General features: G+C 41.9%; 1 protein-coding gene across 1 annotated transcript in view; it reads right to left on the reverse strand.

The window, feature by feature from the left end:
• The window catches only part of GFRA1 (GDNF family receptor alpha 1), a 178,906-nt gene extending 157,758 nt beyond the window's left edge, over nt 1-21,148 (reverse strand). Inside the window, exons 1-3 of the mRNA XM_035137505.2 lie at nt 20,251-21,148; nt 18,711-19,013; nt 16,997-17,080 (exon numbers count right to left, since the gene is read on the reverse strand). Of these exons, the coding sequence (XP_034993396.1) occupies nt 16,997-17,080; nt 18,711-19,013; nt 20,251-20,290 (427 nt within the window). The 5' untranslated portion in view covers nt 20,291-21,148. The remainder of the gene's footprint in view (nt 1-16,996; nt 17,081-18,710; nt 19,014-20,250) is intronic.
• Nucleotides 21,149-21,359: the final 211 nt, after the last annotated feature.

Consider the following 21,359-nt stretch of genomic DNA (forward strand, 5'->3'; position numbering starts at 1 on the left):
AATTCCAACTGCAGCTTGGGGAGTGTCAGCTTAGTTGACCTGCAACTTGAGATGGTCCTTAACCCAGGAATGACCTTGACAAAAATCTCTGCTTTCAATCTTAAGGCAAATGCAGGATACATACTCAAAGCCTACTGACATCTGTAATCAATAAAGTTGTGGCCAATTTTTAATCCCATAAAGTTGTGGTGTCAATTTGTTATCCTGCCAATACATCCAACTTTCATCCATGGGAGGAACACTGTGCCCGGGTCCACAGTAAGATGGAAATGTGGTTTATTGGAGCAGAGTTGTGGCCTCTCTGGCCACCATGTATTCACACAGCACCAAACCGTCCTGCAGTTATCTCCCGGATTCTGTCGTCACTCTGATTTCAGAGTAAATCAAGTGCCTAGAAACACTTTACTTCAATATTAATTCCCACAACGAAATCCCAAGCTATTAAATTAGTGCACTTTACTGTTTGAAGGAGGGGAAAAAAACATTTGTCCTGTTTGGTCTATGGAAAATAATTTCAGCAACTTGTAAATCAAAGCCTTCTTTTAAATGACAGCATCTTAATTTCCTTCTGTTTACAGTACTTTGGCCAAGACACTGATTATAGCCTTTTGCAATTGTTTTCTAAAAATCCCACTGAGTTTAGCTTTAGAGGAAAAAATGCTATATACCAAATCAATTTCTTTTGCCTCAAGTCACTGTCCTGGGTATAGTTACTTATTGATTAGCTTCTTGATATGCCTTTTGTTTAGTTTTCTTTCATCTATGGGATTACACGCACATATTTAAATCTCCTGCTCATTTAAAGCAATGAATAGTAATCTCTTGTTTATGCTGGGGTTCTGCAGACTTGCACCCTGATCCCAAGCATGTTAATTGGAAGGCTCTTTGATGCCAGTGGGACTTACTTCCAAGTAAATATGCTTGGGACTGCAGTCTTAATTTTGGAATAAGGCAAAATGGAACAATAGTGTATTGCTGTTTTGTAGGCTTTGAAAAGGGATTGATTTATAAAAGTAGTTCCACAGCCCATTACTTTTAGAGTTTTCTATAAATGAAATAAAAAGCAATCTACTCTCCTATTGATACCATGAAGAATTTACAAGCTTAAGCTCCATTAGCATTAATGAAAGTTACCTACATACTGTGAAGCTGTGACAGAGGCACTGAAGGACATAAACCAAAGTTAGCCAGCCAACTGTGACCATTCCTGGCCTGCTATAAATTAACTCTGAAATGCCTAATTAAAACTCTTTAAAGGGAACACACAGAATTACCAGTGTAACTTAACTGATCATTTTTTAAAAAAGAAAGAAAGAAGAAACCTGACATTTGGCAGAAATGTAAGCATATTTAAATTATGCACCAGTTAACTCTGGAAAGCATAATTACAGTGTTATTAAAAAGGCTAATAACAAATAAAAAACCCTGCTGTGCAGGGCTTTGTCTGTGGTCCAGAAACACCAAAGCTCCCAAAAGCCCAATTTTCATCAGTGTGCTCCAGAGTAAATGTTTCTGCCACAGTCTTATTGTGCCAACAACACTGTGTGGATGTACTGTACATATCGGAGAAGATGTTCAGGTCCTTTAAATATGCATTTCACTGATAATCATACAAAGTTAACATAATGTTTATTGGAGAACAATGAAAACAAATTCACAGTACAGTGGTACCTCTGGTTAAGAACTTAATTTGTTCCGGAGGTCCGTTCTTAACCTGAAGCTGTTCTTAACCTGAGACACTACTTTAGCTAATGGGGCCTCCTGCTGCCGCCGCACCGCCGGAGCACGATTTCTGTTCTCATCCTGAAGCTGGGTTCTTAACCCAAGGTACTATTTCTGGGTTAGCGGAGTTTGTAACCTGAAGCTTTTGTAACCTGAAGTGTTTGTAACCCGAGGTACCACTGTAAATTAATTTGTTTGAGATGACTGAACCTATTCTTCCTACCCAGCTGCATCTCCTCTGCCTTGTAGTATTCCACCTTCCTTGTAGGCCCGAGGTTTTTTACATTCAGGGGGTATATAAATTGTATGAAATAAATAAAATGAAAAGGATGAGAAAAAGCACTTTAAAATAGACCGTATATATAGTCTGTGCAAAACTTACAAAGTGACTATTGCCCACAAGGAAAGCTCAGAGGTGTGCTGTCAAGATCATTTGGAATGGCATCTTAAACTGGACCATGTCTGTTCTATACAAGAATATGTCTTCTTCCATACAAGATGGAAGGGAAGCATAACGAAAAACCAGTACAACCAGTATGAGACAGTTTCCTCTTCTTGGAAGGATGTGCAATACACCATGAATAATTCACTCTGAAATCAAGGTATCATCTAAGTTAGATTACTGCAACATGTTATACGTGGGGCTGCCTCTGAAGACAGTTCAGAAACTTCAGCTGGCTTTTCTTCAAATGAAGAACCAATATAATGCATTATTCTATTTAATTGTTCTCTTTTTAAAAAGAATTTTACTCAGGCTTTCAGCTGTTGCAATGGAAACATTACAATTCTTGCTTGAAGGGGAACCTAAAACTGCATGAACTCAAATAAAAACTATAAAACTTCCACTTAGTCACAGCAAACATTATGAAATCATTGCTTTCTTTCCCACATCTCCCCTAGAGCACAACTATAGATAAACTCAAGTTTTTCCCCTGCCCCGCTGACAGTAGGCACTACAAAGCTGCCAGATAAATCCCACTTCTCCAAACTGCCAACAATTTCAACACCAAAATTACAGATAAGATTAAAGCCGTAGTCATCTTCCTCATAGTATCCTCTTTAATTTTCTTCTGTGAAGGTGGGGCATTAACAACAGGAAGAGACATCTTGCACATCGTCTGCCTTGGGGAATGCTTGCTTAGAAACACATACAATTTGACCTCTCCAAGCATCAAAGCCATTTACTTCATCAGCTATCTGAACATTTCATGTTTTGCAGTCTCCATTTCACTTTTAAGAAAACTAAAATTAAGTGAGATGGCTGTCAGCCAAATAAAATAATGCCACATTTTCTCTGTCTCCTTCAATTAATTTAAGAGCACACATCATTTTCATGACTTTCTATAAGAGGAAATACCTTTGCTGTCCCTTAAAATCTTTTTATTAATTTGCAGGGGGAAAGCTGTCAGCTTTAAGCCCTCACTTTGACTACGTAACAGAATGTAGGGATGTAAGTCTTTATTGAAACATTTATTATAAGCTGGGGAACCAGGAAACGGCTTTATACCGAGTCAGACCACAGATCCACTGGTATCTATGCCTGGGGTGGGAAGCACCCAGCTCCTGTGCCAAATCTGGCCCACAGCTAAATGTCATCTAGTACCCCAAGACAGCCTGTTCTTGTGGTTCTCCTCCTTCCACTGGAGAAGGCGGAAGTTTTCCTTCTTTCACCATGAGGTGGCTGCAGTGCTTGCTGTCCCTCATCCCCATCATGAAGAGGTTTCACAAGAGACTTGATAGGCCAGTCGCACCCCTCCAAAATCTACCTCCTGCAGTGATCCTTCTGTACCTCTTGGCTGCATCTGCACTACTCTCTCATATTTTTCTGATTGAGGGGAAACAAGGGAGAGCCATCAGCAGATGGCAAGGATCTGTCCAGGAAGAAGTGCATGCGACAGAGCTCTCAGATCGGTAATGTGCTTGGGCACTTTATGTTACTACCAAACGGAGCCTTTTCAAAGTGCCTGTCTCCCATGCCTAGCCTACTGGAGAATGAGATGGGCATAAGTATAGCATCAGCATCTGTATCAGAATCAGTATCTTCTTGGGTTGGCATGGAGGAGGAGACAGTGCTAGTGGTGCAGGGACTGAGCCAGGGGATCGATGGATTCCATTGTGTCCAGCACTGCACCCATCAGCATGCCCAAGACACCCTCTGCACTGTGCACCCTGGTTGCATACCTAAGCATAGCACTGTGTGTGTGCGCACACACACGTGCACATGAGAGGTGGGGGGGGGAAGAGAAAAGCTGCAGTAAGAGGAAAAGAAGCAAGAAGTGCCCTTTTTTCTAAATGAAGCTTGTCAAAAGTTGGAGCACATCTAGAACTCATGTCTGAATGTTGTTATAAATCACAATAGAAGTTTAAAACCATTTTATATTTGTCTCCTACATAGCTGCTTCTTAGATCACATTGCTGGCTCCACCCACATTTTGGCTCTGCCCATGCCTACTGGCAGCTCTGACTATAGCTGATTTTTTCCCCTGTGGGTATACAGCCCTTCATAGGGAAAAAAAATATTCCCCAGTTCTGGTTTACCCTGACTGGCAGTGGCCCTTCAGGGTCTGTAACAGCCCTGCTAGAAGATAGAACTGTTTGATTTCTACATGCAAAGCATGGGTTCTGGCACTGAGCCACAACCCTTCCACCCTTAGGGTTCTCCCTTTACTCCAACACACACCCTTTCACAGAATTTTGCACAGCATTTGTGGTGCATTCGCAGAGAGTTTGCAAACTCTCCATCTTTTGTGCACCCATCAATGACAATTAACAAGGATTCCACAGACCCAAATGGGTCCACATCCAGTTATGCACGTGAAAGTTAACAACACCAATTCAATGTAAATAAGCATGTAGGATTGCTTTCCTAATCAGAACTTCATTCTGAAAGCTTTAAAAGGTGAAAAATTGAACAGTGTTTTTTCTGCTCAATCAAGTAGCATCCATAATTATTAATAATTATCCATGGGCTTGATTAGCATGTCTGCAGAATGCTTGAGATAATTTTAATTTTAATCTGCCACTCTGTTAAACTCTATATATCTATGCAATATTTTTAACTTTGATAGCCAACGGGCAGGTAGCACCTTTTGTGGCTTTGTCCTTGAAAAGTATTTCTTCTCCCATAACAACACTCCAAATGTCTCCTGTCGCCTCCCAAAAATTAGATCAGTTCCCTACTGATCTAAAAAAAGGGGTCAGTGTTTTATCAGAAAATATCCATACTTAAATTATTGATATGTGAATAGCTTTAATGTTATTAGGGCACAACAGAAATTTTAGTTGGAATATGTTTATTTAGTAAGATCTAAGCACGAAGTAAACCATGCAGATCTGCAAATTATCTTTCTCTGAGCATTGATACAAGAGACAGCAAGCAAGAGACTACCCAAGTTTAATCTCTTTACTGAGGCCCACCAGTCACAAAATTGTGGTGCAGGGGCAAAACTAGTCATAAAATGGTGGACAGATGGTGGTAGAGCTTGGCACAATCAGCTGCAAATACTGACATTAGTTTCTTTTACTATCTTAATCCATCTTTGGATATTCCTAAATTCTTTGCTGTAGCATTTCTCTTGTGCCCAGGAGTTCCATAGCTCATATAATTAATGAGTGGCAGAGTGTTGCATTAATAGGAGACTTGACTTATGCATCCTCAAAGAGTTCCCAGGGCAGTATATAAGAGGCTGGGGAACTCTCTTTTCCATTTCAGTCAAGCAGCCTTCCCCAACTAGTACCCTCTAGATGTTTTGGACTACATCTCTCATTCTTGCCCACTGCCCTGCTGGCTAGAACTGATGGAGAGTTGAGAGTCCAACTCTGAAGGGCACCAGTTAGGGAAAGGCTGCAACAGAGAGTGTCAGTACTGCAAATGCATTCTAGCCTAATTTCTTAGACCTTGCCAGTTAACCTATCCAGGCAAAATGGAAGCCAAAGAGATAAGATGATAGCAGACGAACTCAAAATGGAAGAGGGCCAAAATGGAGAGCTCTATCTGTGGTAGCTATAATCAATGACAATACACAACCAAAGGCACAAGGAACTATGGATCTGGAGTAATTAGATAGGTATATTTCCCATAGAACTGATGGGAGTTCACTAAGCCTGGATTTAAAAGAGTAAGCAATGAACAGCAGACGGGAAAAATAATGTCAAGTGAAATCAATGGAATTATCCATTAGGGCAATGAATATGGACACTTGATTAAGAAAGCATGGAGAATTCTATGCTGACATACCCAAGCCTGAGCACTAGACATTACAGACAAGGTTTTTTTTATAAAAAAAAAAAGTAATCAGAACCATCTTCTGCACCTCAGTAGCTGGTGTCAAAACTTTAATGGAAAAATGTAATTTTTGGATACTAGAGAGTAATAGGATTCATGTAGATTTTGAGGGCAAGGATGCATCTCTGCTGCTCAAATTGTCTGATATTATCACCTCTTTTTAAAAAACCTGTCACTTCTACACATTTCTAAAGCCAAAATGGGCTATTTTTCTGCCATTACATTTATTTGTGCTGTGCTGCATATCTCTTACATTGCATTTGTAGCAGGAGAGCAGTCTACACAGGACAATAACTTGACATTTGCAAAAATTGCCTTTCATTCACTCGATTCTGCCATTTAAGTGCTTCTGAGCAAGTAAATAACTGAAATTGTGTTAATGACTTATTTCAATAGCAATGATTCCAAGTAATTGCATGAGTTTTAGCTACAGAAACTGCCATGTTGCTCATTTTACAATGTTAGCAAAATGCTAATGTGAAAACACACACACACACACACACACACACACACACACACACAATTGTCAAGCTTACTGTGGAAAAACTGCTCTGCAGCAAAGCAAAAACTGTTCATGAAATCATGCTTCTAAAATTTATATACTAGAACAATATTCTTTCCCAAAGCTTAAGCAAGATTAATCCCAGAACAGCCTGTTTACACTGCCCCTTAAAATACAAGAAATCTTATTTGTTTTTATTAAAACACACACTTTGTTTCTAGTGTTCCTAACAAACCATCAACAGTTGATGTATGCTGCAAACTCTTCAACTGATGCCAGAGTAATTCCAGGCAGTAAATTGTAAATAGTATAATAAAAAAGACAGGAAAAAACCAGATATTTGAGTATCGGGAAAAGCTAAAATCTATAAAGTGTAAACACATAGCAATCTACAAGTCATGATTTACAAAGTTTTAACAACAGAGAAGTGACCTTTGTTCTGGATTGTCTTATTGTCTTCCCTCACCCACTCTCTTTCCGAAGCAATATTCTGTTCTGCAAAATTCAATGCATACACAACCAAGCAGCCTGGGGTAACCCATCCAAAAGTATCCCACAACTCATAATCTGGAGGCCATTCAGCTGGGGAATTTAGGCTTGACATGTCATTGACACAACAGCATCCCTTTCCTCATGGGGAGAGGCAACTGTGTTAGCAGAAAAGGAAGACTGGACACTAGAAATGTTCCATGAGTAACTGCATTTTTTTTAAAAAAAAAGACCAAGAAACACACAACATTACATAAAATATTCAGATAAGAACAAGGAAAGTTATGTAAACCCAAAGTATGCAAACAGCAAGTTGTAGAGGCAGTCAAGCAACAAGATTTCACACACACACACACACAAAAAAAATACAAACACAAAATACACACACAAAAAGGCATCAGCTACTAGCATCCATGCACAACACTGATAATTGTTGTCTGCCTGGAAGCAAAGTTGGCTGCTTCTGCTACGAGAATCTACAGACAGAAATGTCAGTGGGCACAAACACTTTCCACATATTCATATCAGCTTCTTATGTAAAACTGCTTGAAAATGGACGCCTGACTTGTATGACAAAAAGGTGCCATCCAGGTCAAAAGCATATTCTGGTTGTTGTTACTACAAGACAGACAGAACTATTCTAAACAATGCAGCTACAATACAAACACCCTTTCCAGTATTACGGTATAGCTGCATTCAGACCAGCAGAACTTCTGCTATTAATAGTGACACAAGAGTCCTATTCATACATGCTACGCACAAGCAAGATAAACACATAAAAAGGGATCAGTCACACTGAGCAGCCCCGCCATCAACACTGTGTGTGGGAAGCACTGGAAGCTCTTCTATTAGGGCAGAGCTTTCCAAACTTTTCATGTTGAGGGACACACTTTTTAGACATGCATCATTTTACGACATAGTAATTCAGTTTTACTAGCAAACCAGAGGTTAAGCTAACCCCTTTCCAGCCCCAGGAAGAGCATGGGGAGCGTTCACGCAACACACCTACACCCCACAGCTGACCCAAGAACATGTCGCAGCACAGTTTTGACAGCTCTGTATTAGGGTTACTAGAGCACAGCTCTCCCAATAAGAATGCCAAGATGAAAGACAACACCCCACCCCAATCTCAAAGCCACACACACCTGCCTGTCCCACACGCATTTTATACCTCCGTAAATTTACAGAGGCTTTCAGAGACATTGCAGTCAATCTCCTGCTCTCTAGTCAATCAGGTGTCTGCACCATTCAGTCAATCCCAATCCAAATGCACACCTACTACAAAAAATGCTCCTCCCATGTGTCACTGAGCAGAAAAACAATGTGACTGACATTTCAGTATTAGGACTTACCGCTTTTCAGCCCCCATTGTGAAGGTTCCCCCTCCCTCATAGGGGAGCAGAGAAAGTCGCAGGGTTTGTGGTGAGCCAGGCTGGGCTGTTCCAGTCACTGTAGCCTGTTTCACCATCAGCCTGACCGTCTGAATATCCTAGTTGTATCCAATATTCTTTTTTAGGCTGAGCTCTTTTCTGGATTCCAAATCTTATTGATCGGTATTACATGACCCCTTTCCTCTAAGGAGCTCAAATAGCATTCATGGGTCTCCTTTTCCCCCACATTATCCTCACAACAACCTTGTGAGGTAGATTAAGCTGAGAAACAGTACTTGCCCAAGGTGAAACAGTGAGTTTCATTGCTGATTTTAACCCTGATCTTCCAGGTCCTAGTCTACTTAATGCCCCTACATTTTGTTCCATATTCTGGTAAAAAGAAGTGGAAGTCAATAAGCTGGGGGAGAGGAATAATCATTTCCCACATCATCCCAACTCTGTAGTTACTCAGAGCAGGACCTTTCACATAGTGGCACACACGCTGGAATATTTTCCTGCTGATACAAGACATGAACCAATGCCTTTTTGTTTACAAAAGCCTTCCTAGAGTAATTACATGTGCCCTGTATTTTACTTATCATTGTGGCACTGTAAAACTGTATTTTATCCTATTCCTGGTGGCTGTTTACATTGTATTTTTTTTTTAATTCTTGTGCACTGCTTTGGAGTTGTTGTTTTTTTCAGTGTTATGAGTTTTGTAACAACTCATAAATATATAAAAAGTGAAAGCAGTATAAAACTTCCCCTTTTCTGGTCTAGACAAAGAAATGTCCTATGCTGTTCCCCTTCTCAGTCATTGCCCACAACATATTTATCGAAGATTTCTCCTTTCTCAAAATTGTACCACTGTGCTGATTCATCCCAAACACCTAGTTTTGTCCTCTACTTACCATACATTGGCCCCTTCCACTTCCCCATCATGAAGAACTCCCAGGAAAGCTCTGCAGGTAAAGGATTCCTCCACTCACTTACTCTGCCTCCCTTAGTTTTGAAGTATGCGACAAGTGAGACTGAAGCAACTATGAGAAATCATCAGACGTAAGGATTTCTAATTGTGTCATCACTTGAGAATTCCCTTCTTAAATATCAATCCCCTACAAATCTCCCATTTCTCCAACAGCCATAGAGCCGTAGCACAACACTTATCACTGGAGATGGAGAACTGGGGGGGAAACAAATATGACAAGAGCCAGATGAAGGTGAAAGGTATAGTAAGGTATTCAGCATCAAATTATGGATGTGAGTTACAGTGGTACCTCTGGTAAAGAACTTAATTCATTCTGGAGGTCCGTTCTTAACCTGAAACTGTTCTTAACCTGAAGCAACACTTTAGCTAATGGGGCCTCCTGCTGCAGCCATGCCGCTGGAGCACGATTTCTGTTCTCATCCTGAAGCAAAGTTCTTAACCTGAGGTACTATTTCTGGGTTAGCGGAGTTTGTAACCTGAAGCATCTGTAACCTGAAGTGTTTGTAACCTGAGGTACTACAGTGTTTATGATGAGCTTGTTTGGTATCTGGCAACAGTAGCACTAGACAGGGCGGTAGCCTGGTTGAAATGATAACCCAAATATTGGTGGCTGAAGGATGGTCCAAAAGAGGCCAGTGCCCCCACGATTCTCCTTACTAGGTTTGCCCATCCTCAATACCACAACATAGCTCATATCCACTCTCATCCTTTAAGGTAAGTCAAAAATACAAATGCTTTGGCTGAAAAGTACCAAAACAGTGTGAAAATGCTTCTGAAAAGGTATAAACATAAAAAATTAATGGTCAGCACAGATACACCTTACAGAAAAGTAGTAACATATTGAACACATGCTAATATTCTCAAAAAGTGGCCTTTCTTTCAGATTTTTGCACACTGGGAATGGAGGTCTGCAGGAGGCTTCCCTGTTTGGCTTAATGTGTTTCAGAGCCCTCAAGGGATAGGGAAACCTGCTTCAACACGATTCATGACAGCACAGAGGCTTCTAAGCACCTTCCCACTCAACACATGCAAGTATGAGAGGAGGCTGTGTGTGAAGGGGACTCTGGGGTGGGGCTTGTGTCATGGCTCCACCACTTTTAACCCTTGCATGTTCAGGCAAGTGAAATTTATACATCAATTTACTCTCGAGTATGCATATGCAGGTAGCGCTGTGGGTTAAACCACAGAGCCTAGGGCTTGCTGATCAGAAGGTCAGCGGTTCGAATCCCCGCAATGGGTTGAGCTCCCATTGCTTGGTCCTAGCTCCTGCCAACCTAGCAGTTCGAAAGCACGTCAAAGTGCAAGTAGATAAATAGGTACTGCTACAGTGGGAAGGTAAATGGCGTTTCCATGTGCTGCTCTGGTTCGCCAGAAGCGGCTTAGTCATGCTGGCCACATGACCTGGAAGCTATACGCCAGCTCCCACAGCCAATAATGCGAGATGAGCGCCGCAACCCCAGAGTCGGTCACGACTGGACCTAATGGTCAGGGGTCCCTTTACCTTTATGCATATCTAACATATTTGAGTTTCACACATCTTTAATTATTTTTTGCTTCCTAGTACGTTAGTATCAAGATCTGCCATCACCAGCGAGTAATCGGTTTCTTATTCGTAATGCAAATCAAAAATGGAAACTTTATATGCTTTGCTACTGAAAAGACTTCAGTAAAAATTCTTAAGTTCTGTACATCCTGAGTTGTACGGTATTTATTTTTAGAAAGGCATATAACACCACAATAATGCTACTATTAAAAGCTGTGTTTTGCCTGTGTGCCAACGCAGTGGCATTGTAAGAGCAAGCTCTCCACCATATCAAGTTATCAAGTTTCCAGAATAAATTTTTGACAATGAAAATACGTATGCACATTCCCCTTTCAGCTCTGACTCCTGCATTCTAAACCACCCACCCCCATCTGTTCTCACACAATATCCCAGCTCAATTGTATAAAAGCAATACGAAAGTAGATGAATATATCTTCATTTTTAAATCACAGCACAACCTACCTCTGTATTTCTGATTATTTCATTTCACACTTTTATCAGAAGTTGATCCATTGGATGCTGCCTCTGATCTAGAAATATGTACAGGTGTGTGCACCCACTCTGTGGGCCTGTTCAATTTCATGCTGCATCAGCCACTGCAAACGATACTCAAAAGACTCGTCGCCATGCATCAAAATTCCTTCCCAAATGAGTCTTGCAGCTGCCGTCCAACATTCAGTAGGACAGAAAAACCCAAACTTATACCTAATTGCCATTATTTTCATCACTAGAGTTAAATAGTCTGGGACCACCACAGTAAGCAATTATTGCCAATAAAGCAGGGTTGCTGCCTTGCAGGCGCTAATCTGTCACCTTCGAGGTGAAGTCCTACAACATCCTGCTATAAAGGTTCAGACTGACAGTCCATTCATGTGGCAAAAGCTCTGGAAGAGCAGCGGGCACAAGTCATGTGAATTTCCGCCCATGTTTATGCCATGCCCGTCAACTGGGTCCAAGCAAAACTGGTCAGGATACCAAGCAGCCATTGCCAAATTTACATGCAAGTACAGTTTGAGCTGATCAAGCTATCTAAGATGCCCATGCTTAAGTGGAAGTCTACCTGGATATCCCTTGCTGACATTACTTATTGGTTTGTTTTCATTAATAGAAGTCTTCAGCAGGACTGCCAGATTGTTGGCAGTAAGTATTGAAACTAATGCATCAGAATGAAATAGGGTGAATTTAAAAGCCCTCTCCTCTCACATCCGCAGCAGCATAAAGCCACTTGGCGCTATCCTTTTCCACTAGGGATTGTGTGTGTAGAAAGTCTTTACATGAATGGGACAGATCACATGGCTTTTTCCCACACAGCTGTCCCTTCTGGCCCAGTGGTGATCAAATGGGAAAGACCAACACATGAGACCTGCGGGTATAGGGTGGTATAGAAATAATAATAATAATAATAATAATAATAATAATAATAATAATAATTTGCAAGACTCATGTGCCTTCTCCATTCACAGAAGTATCATGATCACACCAAAGGGAAACAGACCCACTGTAGCTACTGAGAACCGCCCTGAGACCTCCAGGTATAGGGCAGTATATAAATTCAATAAATAATAAGTAATAATAAAGGAGGACATTCAGTGTGTGGTTTTCTTGGTAAAAAGGAGAAAAAGATATTCTATTTAATTTGAAGTATACGTGGAAGATAGCTCCTGGTACTTTTCTGCTGCATTTCCAAATTCTGAAGACAAGAATTAAGCTGGGGTCTAGTTCTGCACGGCTTGAAAATCCTCAATTCAGAGGGCATGTGGTCCGGAGACAGGATAATGGAAAGGATGCCAGACAAGTCTTGTTTCAAGCATTGACCTTGCATTTCAGGTAGATGCAGGATAAAAGTTATGAGAGGACATATTAAATGAGGCCATTTCTCCACAACACCTAGCCATGCCCCACTTCCTTCCACAACATGTCTATTCAAACACAAAATTCTAGCATTCTATATTTGAAAGACTGTTCAGGTTTTAAAAACAACAAATTTACCACAGATTTGTAGGACTTGATTCTAAAGTCTCAGAACTCATTCAAAGTCCCTCCAGGTGCTGGTTTGACAATTCCCATCAGCCCTAGCCAGCATGGCAAATGGTCAAAGATGATAGAAGTTGTAGTCCACAAATACCTCAACACCCCTGCTTTACACAACCTTCCCCATTCTAGATGTTTCCACAGCCTGGATGATTTGGTTCAATGGTCAGGGATTATGGGAGTTGTAGTTCCAAACATCTGGAGGGAACTAGGTTGGGGAAGGCTGGTGTAATGCTGATGTCCCCTTCCACATCAATATAAGATAAGTCTGCACAGTCCATCCCCCTTCCCTCTTACCAACTATATCCCTCCACATGGAAAAGTGAATTTCTTCTAAAATCAAAAGCTGCATAACTGTGCCCTATTTGCTTAGCACAATGTGCCTTTCAACTGCAGCAGCATACACTTACGACTACAGCTAAAGCAACCACGCAGTCAGTAAAAAACAATACACACACACACGTATGAGAACTGCTAAGCTCATCATATATCTGACACTGGAAAATCATAACTTGCATTTATTAAAGAAGCATGCACTAAGTAAGAAGAGTGAACAATTCATTTTCATCAGTCTACTGTTCACTCCACAATTGCTCCAAACGACAGTTATGGATAGTTCCCAAATTGCATCAAATAAATTATTAAGAAGCTTGTTCTGAGCACAGTAAGGAAAAGCTACACAGAAGGCACACAAAATTGTTGTCTTATAAAAGGGACAACATCTGACCTCAGTTATACTCATACATAACCCAAACAAGAGAAAGCATTGTCTGAAGTATGCTTAATATGTAAACACTGACCAGGTTTGGCAGAAGAGCAGATATAAGCCCTGCCTTAAGCAAGTTTGCTAATCAGATCAGCAAAAATCAAAATCAGAATACAGCACAAAAATTCTGGTACCCTGGTTAAATAGGCAGTGAAGTGGAAAGAGTACAGTACATGCAAGGGTTTGATAATTTAACCTTAGCTGCACAGTAAAGTATAATTAGAGGACCCAGGTGGCGCTGTGGTTAAACCACTGAGCCTAGGGCTTGCTGATCAGAAGGTCGGCGGTTCGAATCCCTGTGACGGGGTGAGCTCCCGTTGCTTGGTCCCAGCTCCTGCCAACCTAGCAGTTCGAAAGCACGTCAAAATGCAAGTAGATAAATAGGAACCGCTACAGTGGGAAGGTAAACGGCGTTTCCATGTGCTGCTCTGGTTTGCCAGAAGCGGCTTTGTCATGCTGGCCACATGACCTGGAAGCTATACGCCGGCTCCCTCAGCCAATAATGCGAGATGAGCGCGCAACCCCAGAGTCGGTCACGACTGGACCTAATGGTCAGGGGTCCCTTTACCTTTACCTAAAGTATAATTAAGAAGAGTTTTGATTTGATATCACGCTTTATCACTACCGTAAGGAGTCTCAAAGCAGCTAACATTCTCCTTTCCCTTCCTCCCCCACAACAAACACTCTGTGAGGTGAGTGGGGCTGAGAGACTTCAGAGAAGTGTGACTAGCCCAAGGTCACCCAGCAGCTGCATGTGGAGGAGCAGGGAATCGAACCCGGTTCCCCAGATTATGAGTCTATCGCTCTTAACCACTACACCACACTGGTGTAGAGGTATCTACTGCTGTTCAATACTACCAATCTGTTAGAATAGCTTTATATCCAGGTTATAGTTGGCAGTATAAAAAGACACTTATTTTCCTATGTTGCAGTCAAGTGAATTAGCACAGAAATTCTAAAAGATAGCACAGAAAAATAACAAATATTAAACTTCATTTGGCTCCTTTGGTGCTTTTATTGACCTTCAACAAAAACTGTGCCTTTGGCAAACCAAGAGTTAATATGAAATATCATGGCTAGAGCAAAGATATGGCGCACCAGATACTGGAAGTTGTCAACAATAACTAAATTATGTGAAGTAGAAAATACACTGCATGAACTAATTATATATGTGTACAAGAAAGGAAGTAGATTTACAATAATTTTATTCCAAAATGATGAATACATATTTATTACTGGAAAAATCAACCACATTCTTCATGCAATATTATTTATGGCTTCGATTTTGAGAAAATGAACACACACATCTCTCTCTCTCTCTCTTTCTCTCACACACAAACAAAACAAAACAAAACACAACACAAACACACAAACACACAAACACACAAACACACTATATATATATAGTTATCCATATTCACCATAAAGCTTAAGCTAATGGAACTTCTTTGTGATTCTTCCCAAAACTAATCCTGCACATCTCTAACTTCTACTGAATGTGTGGAAATACCAGACTGAAGAATATTGAACAGTTCCAATTTGTCTAAGTAGATCATACTTATCAGTTATATTATCACTGTTGCACCAAGTTCCAGGAATCTAACACGTAAATAAAACACCTCCAACCCACTCCTTCCCATTTTGCTAAAAAAGAAAAAGAAATCAGAACTGAGGGAGAAAAGAAGCTTATGTTCTGATCAAATTAATTTTAAAGGCAGATAAACATTGATCTTAAATTGATTTAAAGGAACATTAAGAGCTCACTTTGCAAAGTTTGCATTGGCCTATTCAGATGAAATTGTCATATATTACTTATTTGGAAAGCCTTCAAGAAACCATTTCCTCTCTAGACCATTTATCCTGGCACTCTGCTACTCTAATATTTTAGGTCTCTCCTCCCTCCCCACTATTTCAGTCTAGCCAACACAGTTCCTGTCTTCACGAAGGAACTGAGCAAAAGTGCAAACATGCAAATGTTATATCGGCTGGTATCTCAGGTACTGAGTTACCAGTTTTCAACAGAAATGTCCTATTTTGTGGATGAAGTGAATTCTATAGTTGAATGTAACAGACTGCAAGATTGTGGAAATGCTTAAAATATATGGTGTCAGTAAATATTTCTCATCCACAAGAAATGTAATTTAAGTTTGGAAGTACAAATGCATCCAGTCCCATTCCATAAAGGAGAAAGTACTAGACTTGCTACCGGTAAGGATTATCATACAAGGAGAGACTTTTGAAAGCAAAACTGCTGAAAGAACAGTGAGAAAACGAATCATTTAGGCAAGCAGTTTTAAAAAATCATTGTAAAGGAGACACTCATTTCTTCCTATCCCAGAAGTGATAGGGAATTATTTCATTTGCCTTAAGTGCTTAAGTGTCAAATGAGGTAATCTGCACAGGCCATGTTAACCACCAGGTGTTGCACTGTAAATTCTGGAGGCAGAGAATTAGATTGCCACCTGCAGGTGTACTTAGCCTCCCCCCACTTCTTTTCCCCAATAACGCAATATAAGAAGTAAAAAATGCAATGTTACAAGAAGTATTGATCATTTATACGCTGCATGCAGCAGTCTAACAATAGCTACTTATGCTGAACAAAAAGTAAATCATAATTTCCAGTAAATACCAGTGACACATATCTTATTCATACACAATACGTGTTCATCATTGGATGTCTTAGTACTTGGTGATTCACAAATTAATGTATGGACTGTATTTGAGTTGATGTCAGCTGATGTGAATGCTCTGTATGTGGTATTTGGTCTGGGATGACTGTTTCACAAACTGATGTGATCACTTGATGTTGCAGTCATCCAGAGATGATACAGGCATATGCAATCTCGCCCAGTCTGTCTATTAAAGAGTCAGGCATTTATAATGGACAAACAGTGATTGAGCTCACATCAATACATTTGCAATCCTATACATTTTTACTCGGACATAAGTCCCAATGCTTTCAGTGGGGTTCGCACACAACTAAATGCATTTAGGATTGCAATCTTGGGCTATAATCCTAAACACACTTACTAGCAATCAACCCCCATTATACACAATCAAGTTTAACATCCAATGAAACCTGTGTAGGACTGTACCATGTGTGAAAGTAGAATTCGTGGTACAGTAGGCCCATATGGTTTTTCCATAGATACCCAGACTATAACTTACATTTACTACAGAACCAGTTGTGCTCATTTTGAAATTACATTATTTCAAATTATATTATTAAACAACCACACAAGCCCATTTTGAAAGAGTTATCAGCCCACAGTTCAGAAAAAGAAACATAAATCCATTTACCTGATACAATTGGTGCTAGCCTGAATATGTCTGATAGCCTGCTGTTAACTGGTTCATAAGGCGACTCTTCAAGCAAGTCATTCCCTAAGGACAATGAAAAAAAATGCTTTGTTTTTCTCCCATGAAAGAAAACCTCAATGCAACCAGGAGTTCCAGCCTATAAAGCTCAACATACAAATCCAACCAGCCACTACTTATTTGCCCCAACTGGGTCACCACTTCCTCCACAGGCCCTTTCTCCAAAACCTAGCCCTGCCCCATCTTCTTGTACCCTTTGCTTTAGCGCTGGCGATTCTACCATAGAAAGATAGCTTCCGCAGAACTATCTCCTATCTCCTGTGGCTGTAGTGAAGACAAATGCGAAATAGCATTATGCTGCATCGCCCCAGCATATAGTCTATAATAATGAGGGAAGGTCTTTGTTCATTCCCATCCTATATCACTTATTCTTAAGAAGCTAGAGTTAAAATCTGGTTTCTTTTACATTATAGAAGCTTCAGGAGAGAAGTATTTTGCCAATAGCTCCTCTTCCTCCTCGAAATGGAATGATTATGGAACAGGTGGTTACCTGAAATAATCCTGATTTCAAGAGATACAAGGGGAGGGAAGTTTGTGGTGTGGTGTGGTGTGGTGTGGTGTGGTGTGGTGTGGTGTGGTGTGGTGTGGTGTGGTGTGGTGTGGTGTGTGTATAAGACTATTAAGCAAATTCCCATATATCCAGAGTTGTGACTTACTTTGCATTTAGATATTATCTTCCCTTACCTGGGACAAGGGTAACCAATTAAACTGAATCAAATGCTACAATCTTACACATAATTACCTGGGAGTAAGCCTCATTTAACTCAGTGGGACTTACTTCAGTACAGATGTGCCCAGTAAAAGCAGCCACTTCTTTTAAAAGTGAGAGGATGTAATATCCAGTAGAGACTGGCCAGTAACAGGTATAAATTAGTGTGAAAGCTAAAACCAATAAATCCAAAGTCATTAAATTATTCAGTGTTGTCATTGACTAAAATATTGATTTCAATTAGGTGCCACAGGTGTGGAAGCTTTAGAAGAGATATTATAAAACATATCAAGGACAACAGAACTGGGTCTTAAATTCCCAAATCAACAGAGTCAGATTCCAATACTGTATTGTCTTGCTGCATCGGGAATCAATGAACATTTTGTCAAGTTCAATACTCTAAACAGTGAACAATTAGTAGGTTCTCTTCAGCTGGACCCTTTCCCCTAAAGTATCTACAATCCTACAAGCTATATGCTTACGTAAGTACACAAGTGGAAAGGAGGCCGCTTTTAAAACGAAGACCCTGTGTAACTTTTCGGGTCAGTTAGGAAACAATTAATTACAGTTTGACACAGTGGGTGAGGAGTGACCCCTCAACCCTGTGAAGTTTGATCTCATTAACAAGTGCTGAGGAACTTTTGGGGTAGAGAAGTAACTAAGTACCTAATGCCCTAATCTTTTGACTTTGGTTTACAAAGGTCAGCTGAGTCCCCCTGGAGGAAATCTTTTATCCTGCATTTCCCAACAACAGGCGGCTGCAGCAGCAACAGCTGCTCTACCTGGGTGGCTGGAAAAGGTCCTTAGAACACAACAAGAATTACAAGGTCAGCTCATGGTAGATCAGAGGGGCAGAGGTGGGGAACCCCATGCTAATCGGAAAGTGGGGGGGAAGAGTGTGGAATGGTTCAGTGTTTTGTAACGTACCCTGTAAGCTTTGGTACATGCTCCAGTAAATACGTAGGCAATTTTTCTCCTTCTTCATGCCTCTCTTGCAGCGGCAATTGTAGAGAGATTTCTGCTTGAGAGCCTCCATGGCGCTCTTGCACTCGTCCTTTGCCTCCAGGCCTGTCGCCCGACTGAAGTTGCTCTCTTTGCCTGCCACGCACTGCCTCAGTGTCCTGTATTTCGTGCTGCAGCTCTGCTCCCTGAGGCACTGGTCGCTGGCTTTCACACAATCCAGGCGTTCCCCTCCAAGCAGCCCACTCACTTCTGCGGACAAGAGGACTTCTACATTCAAAGAGAAGGAGAAGAAAACACATATGAGGCTGTGTGTAGACAGAGATGCCAACTTAGGAGGGACTCTAAAAGGGTAAATAATTGTACTGGGGAAAGCAAGGGCGTGAATGCTTTACTCGAGCTCCCTTTCCTCCCCCATCAAGCATAGTAGAGGAAGAGGGAAACGGAGCTTCCCAACAGAAAATCCAGCTTCCTTCCCCACCCCCACCCTACAAATCAAGTGGTTTAAACTGCGTCCCTACAAAATGAATGGCCCATAGAACATACAGAGAGGTTCTTCCTCCCTATTACACAGCCAGTTTCTCCAGCATCAAAAGAGTTTGGGAAGGTAACTGAATTTTTGCTACACCTGGATCCTGGACCTTAGCTATTCCCAGAAAAGTGTTCATTTAATTTTATTGGATTAACTACAGCCAGACCAGGAATTCCCAGATTACTTCAATTTACAAGACAAACCACAGGGGTTCACTTGTGGAGTAAAAGATCTACTCCCTCTCTCAATTCAATGCTCTTCTCCTTCATGCGCTGCTGAGAGCAGCAACAGTGGGTTAAGTGCTTGCTCTCAGTTTTCACAAAGGGTTTGCTGTGATTTTAATGACAGTCATGAACAGCTAGGCGAGAGAGATCTCTTTAAAAGGCTGTGATTACTATACTTTCTTCAGGAAAGGTACAAATCGACAAGGGTTTTGTTCTGGTATTGCTCTCCATCCAGGACTTTTCACTGAAAAGTCAAAGCAGATCGTAGCCACCCCACTTCATCTCCTTCCTTACCATATTTCTTTTCTCGCTTATGGAAACACAGGCATGCACACACACATTTGTACATCATGCCTATTGTCAAAACAGAGCAGATTTGTGGCATAAACCATTTTCCCCAACAGAAGATGCAGCCATCCATCTTATCAATAAACGTCCCCACTTCCCTTCTCAGCAAGTTGCCAAGGTTGAGATGGTTTGAAAGTTTCCCTTCCAACTTGCTAACAGATAGTTGAGATCTCCTCTGAGCTTTTGATGAGCACTCGGTCCCTGTCAAAGGATGTTTGCCAAAGCTGTGATTTAAAAACTACAGAAAACTTCAGGGATCCCTCTTTAAAGAGCAGGCTGGCAGACGGTGGCGGTCCACACACATCTCAGATCCCCACAAAAGCAAAGCCTTGGACTTTACAGAGGCACACCCCCACACACACGCTACCCGCCCGACCCTGAAAACACCAGACCAGATACTTACCCATTAAGGGCAAAACGAAGTATAAGGTGGCCAGAGACATATTGCTCTTTTGCCGGTCCTCCTCCTCAAGTGCTCTCGGTTTCTGCCACTCTAAGAGGCGATCAGCACGTCGATATTCCAAACCAGCGCGGTTCCAAAGCCCCCAAGTTCATATCCACGGAATTCCCGAGAAGAAGCCCCCACCCCGCCCGCCTCTGTCCTCTCCGTCTAACAGCACCAGTACCAGCAAGAGCGGCTGCTCTGCAAGAAGAAAAAGAGGAAAGGGAGAAGAAAAAGACGAAGGCTCTCCTCTCAGATCTTACATCCCAGCATCTTGGAAAACAGGAGTGTGTTATTCTCAATGAGGGGAAAGAGCAAGAGGGAGGGAGCGGGAGAAAGGGAGACTCACGCCGGGGGAGCGCGCGAGTGCGACACACAAGAGCAGCTTTCGCCTGCCTCTTAGGGAGGGGGAGGCACTTCTTCGCCCCCGGGGAGCGACTCCAAGAAAGAGGCACACACAAAAAACCACAAGAGAGGGGGTAGAAAGGAATCAATATCCAGCCGCTTGTCCCCAGTCCCGCGGCCACACACGATCACTCCGCCAAATCAGCTTTTCCTTCTCCTTTACAGGCGACTCCAACTCATCATGGTGTCTGTGCGGCTCCGGGCTGGCCCGATTGCGCCTCCTCCTCTCCTCTTCCACCACCACCCCTTCCCGTCTCTTTCCTGGCGGAGTTTACACCTCCCCGAGTCCGCAGGCGCTTTTAGAAATGTTTCTAGTTAGCTTTGCCCATCACCTCATTGAGGGGCGGCGTGGAGGGGGGAGACAGAGAAGAGCGGGAGAGACTGCGCCTGGTAAACCCTCCGAGACGGCTTTTGTATTGCTGCCGGGGTTTTCTTCTGAGCTCACGTTGCCCCCTCTGTTGGAGAACGAGGCGCACGCACCGAGCAGACGGAGCTATCGATCCCGCGGAAGGGGACAGCGGAGGAGGCTCTTCCAGCAGGTGCAGCCGCGCGTCCGGGTGTCGCCGTTCACCCAGCTTAAGGCAGCGCTGCAGTCCTGGCCTCGCTCACCTGCGTGCAAACCCAATGAGCTCAATGGGACTTGCTTCTCTGGAGACGTGTATATG

The sequence above is a fragment of the Zootoca vivipara genome, chromosome 5 (assembly GCF_963506605.1).
Source record: "Zootoca vivipara chromosome 5, rZooViv1.1, whole genome shotgun sequence".
In the NCBI taxonomy this organism is placed as follows: Eukaryota; Metazoa; Chordata; class Lepidosauria; order Squamata; family Lacertidae; genus Zootoca; species Zootoca vivipara.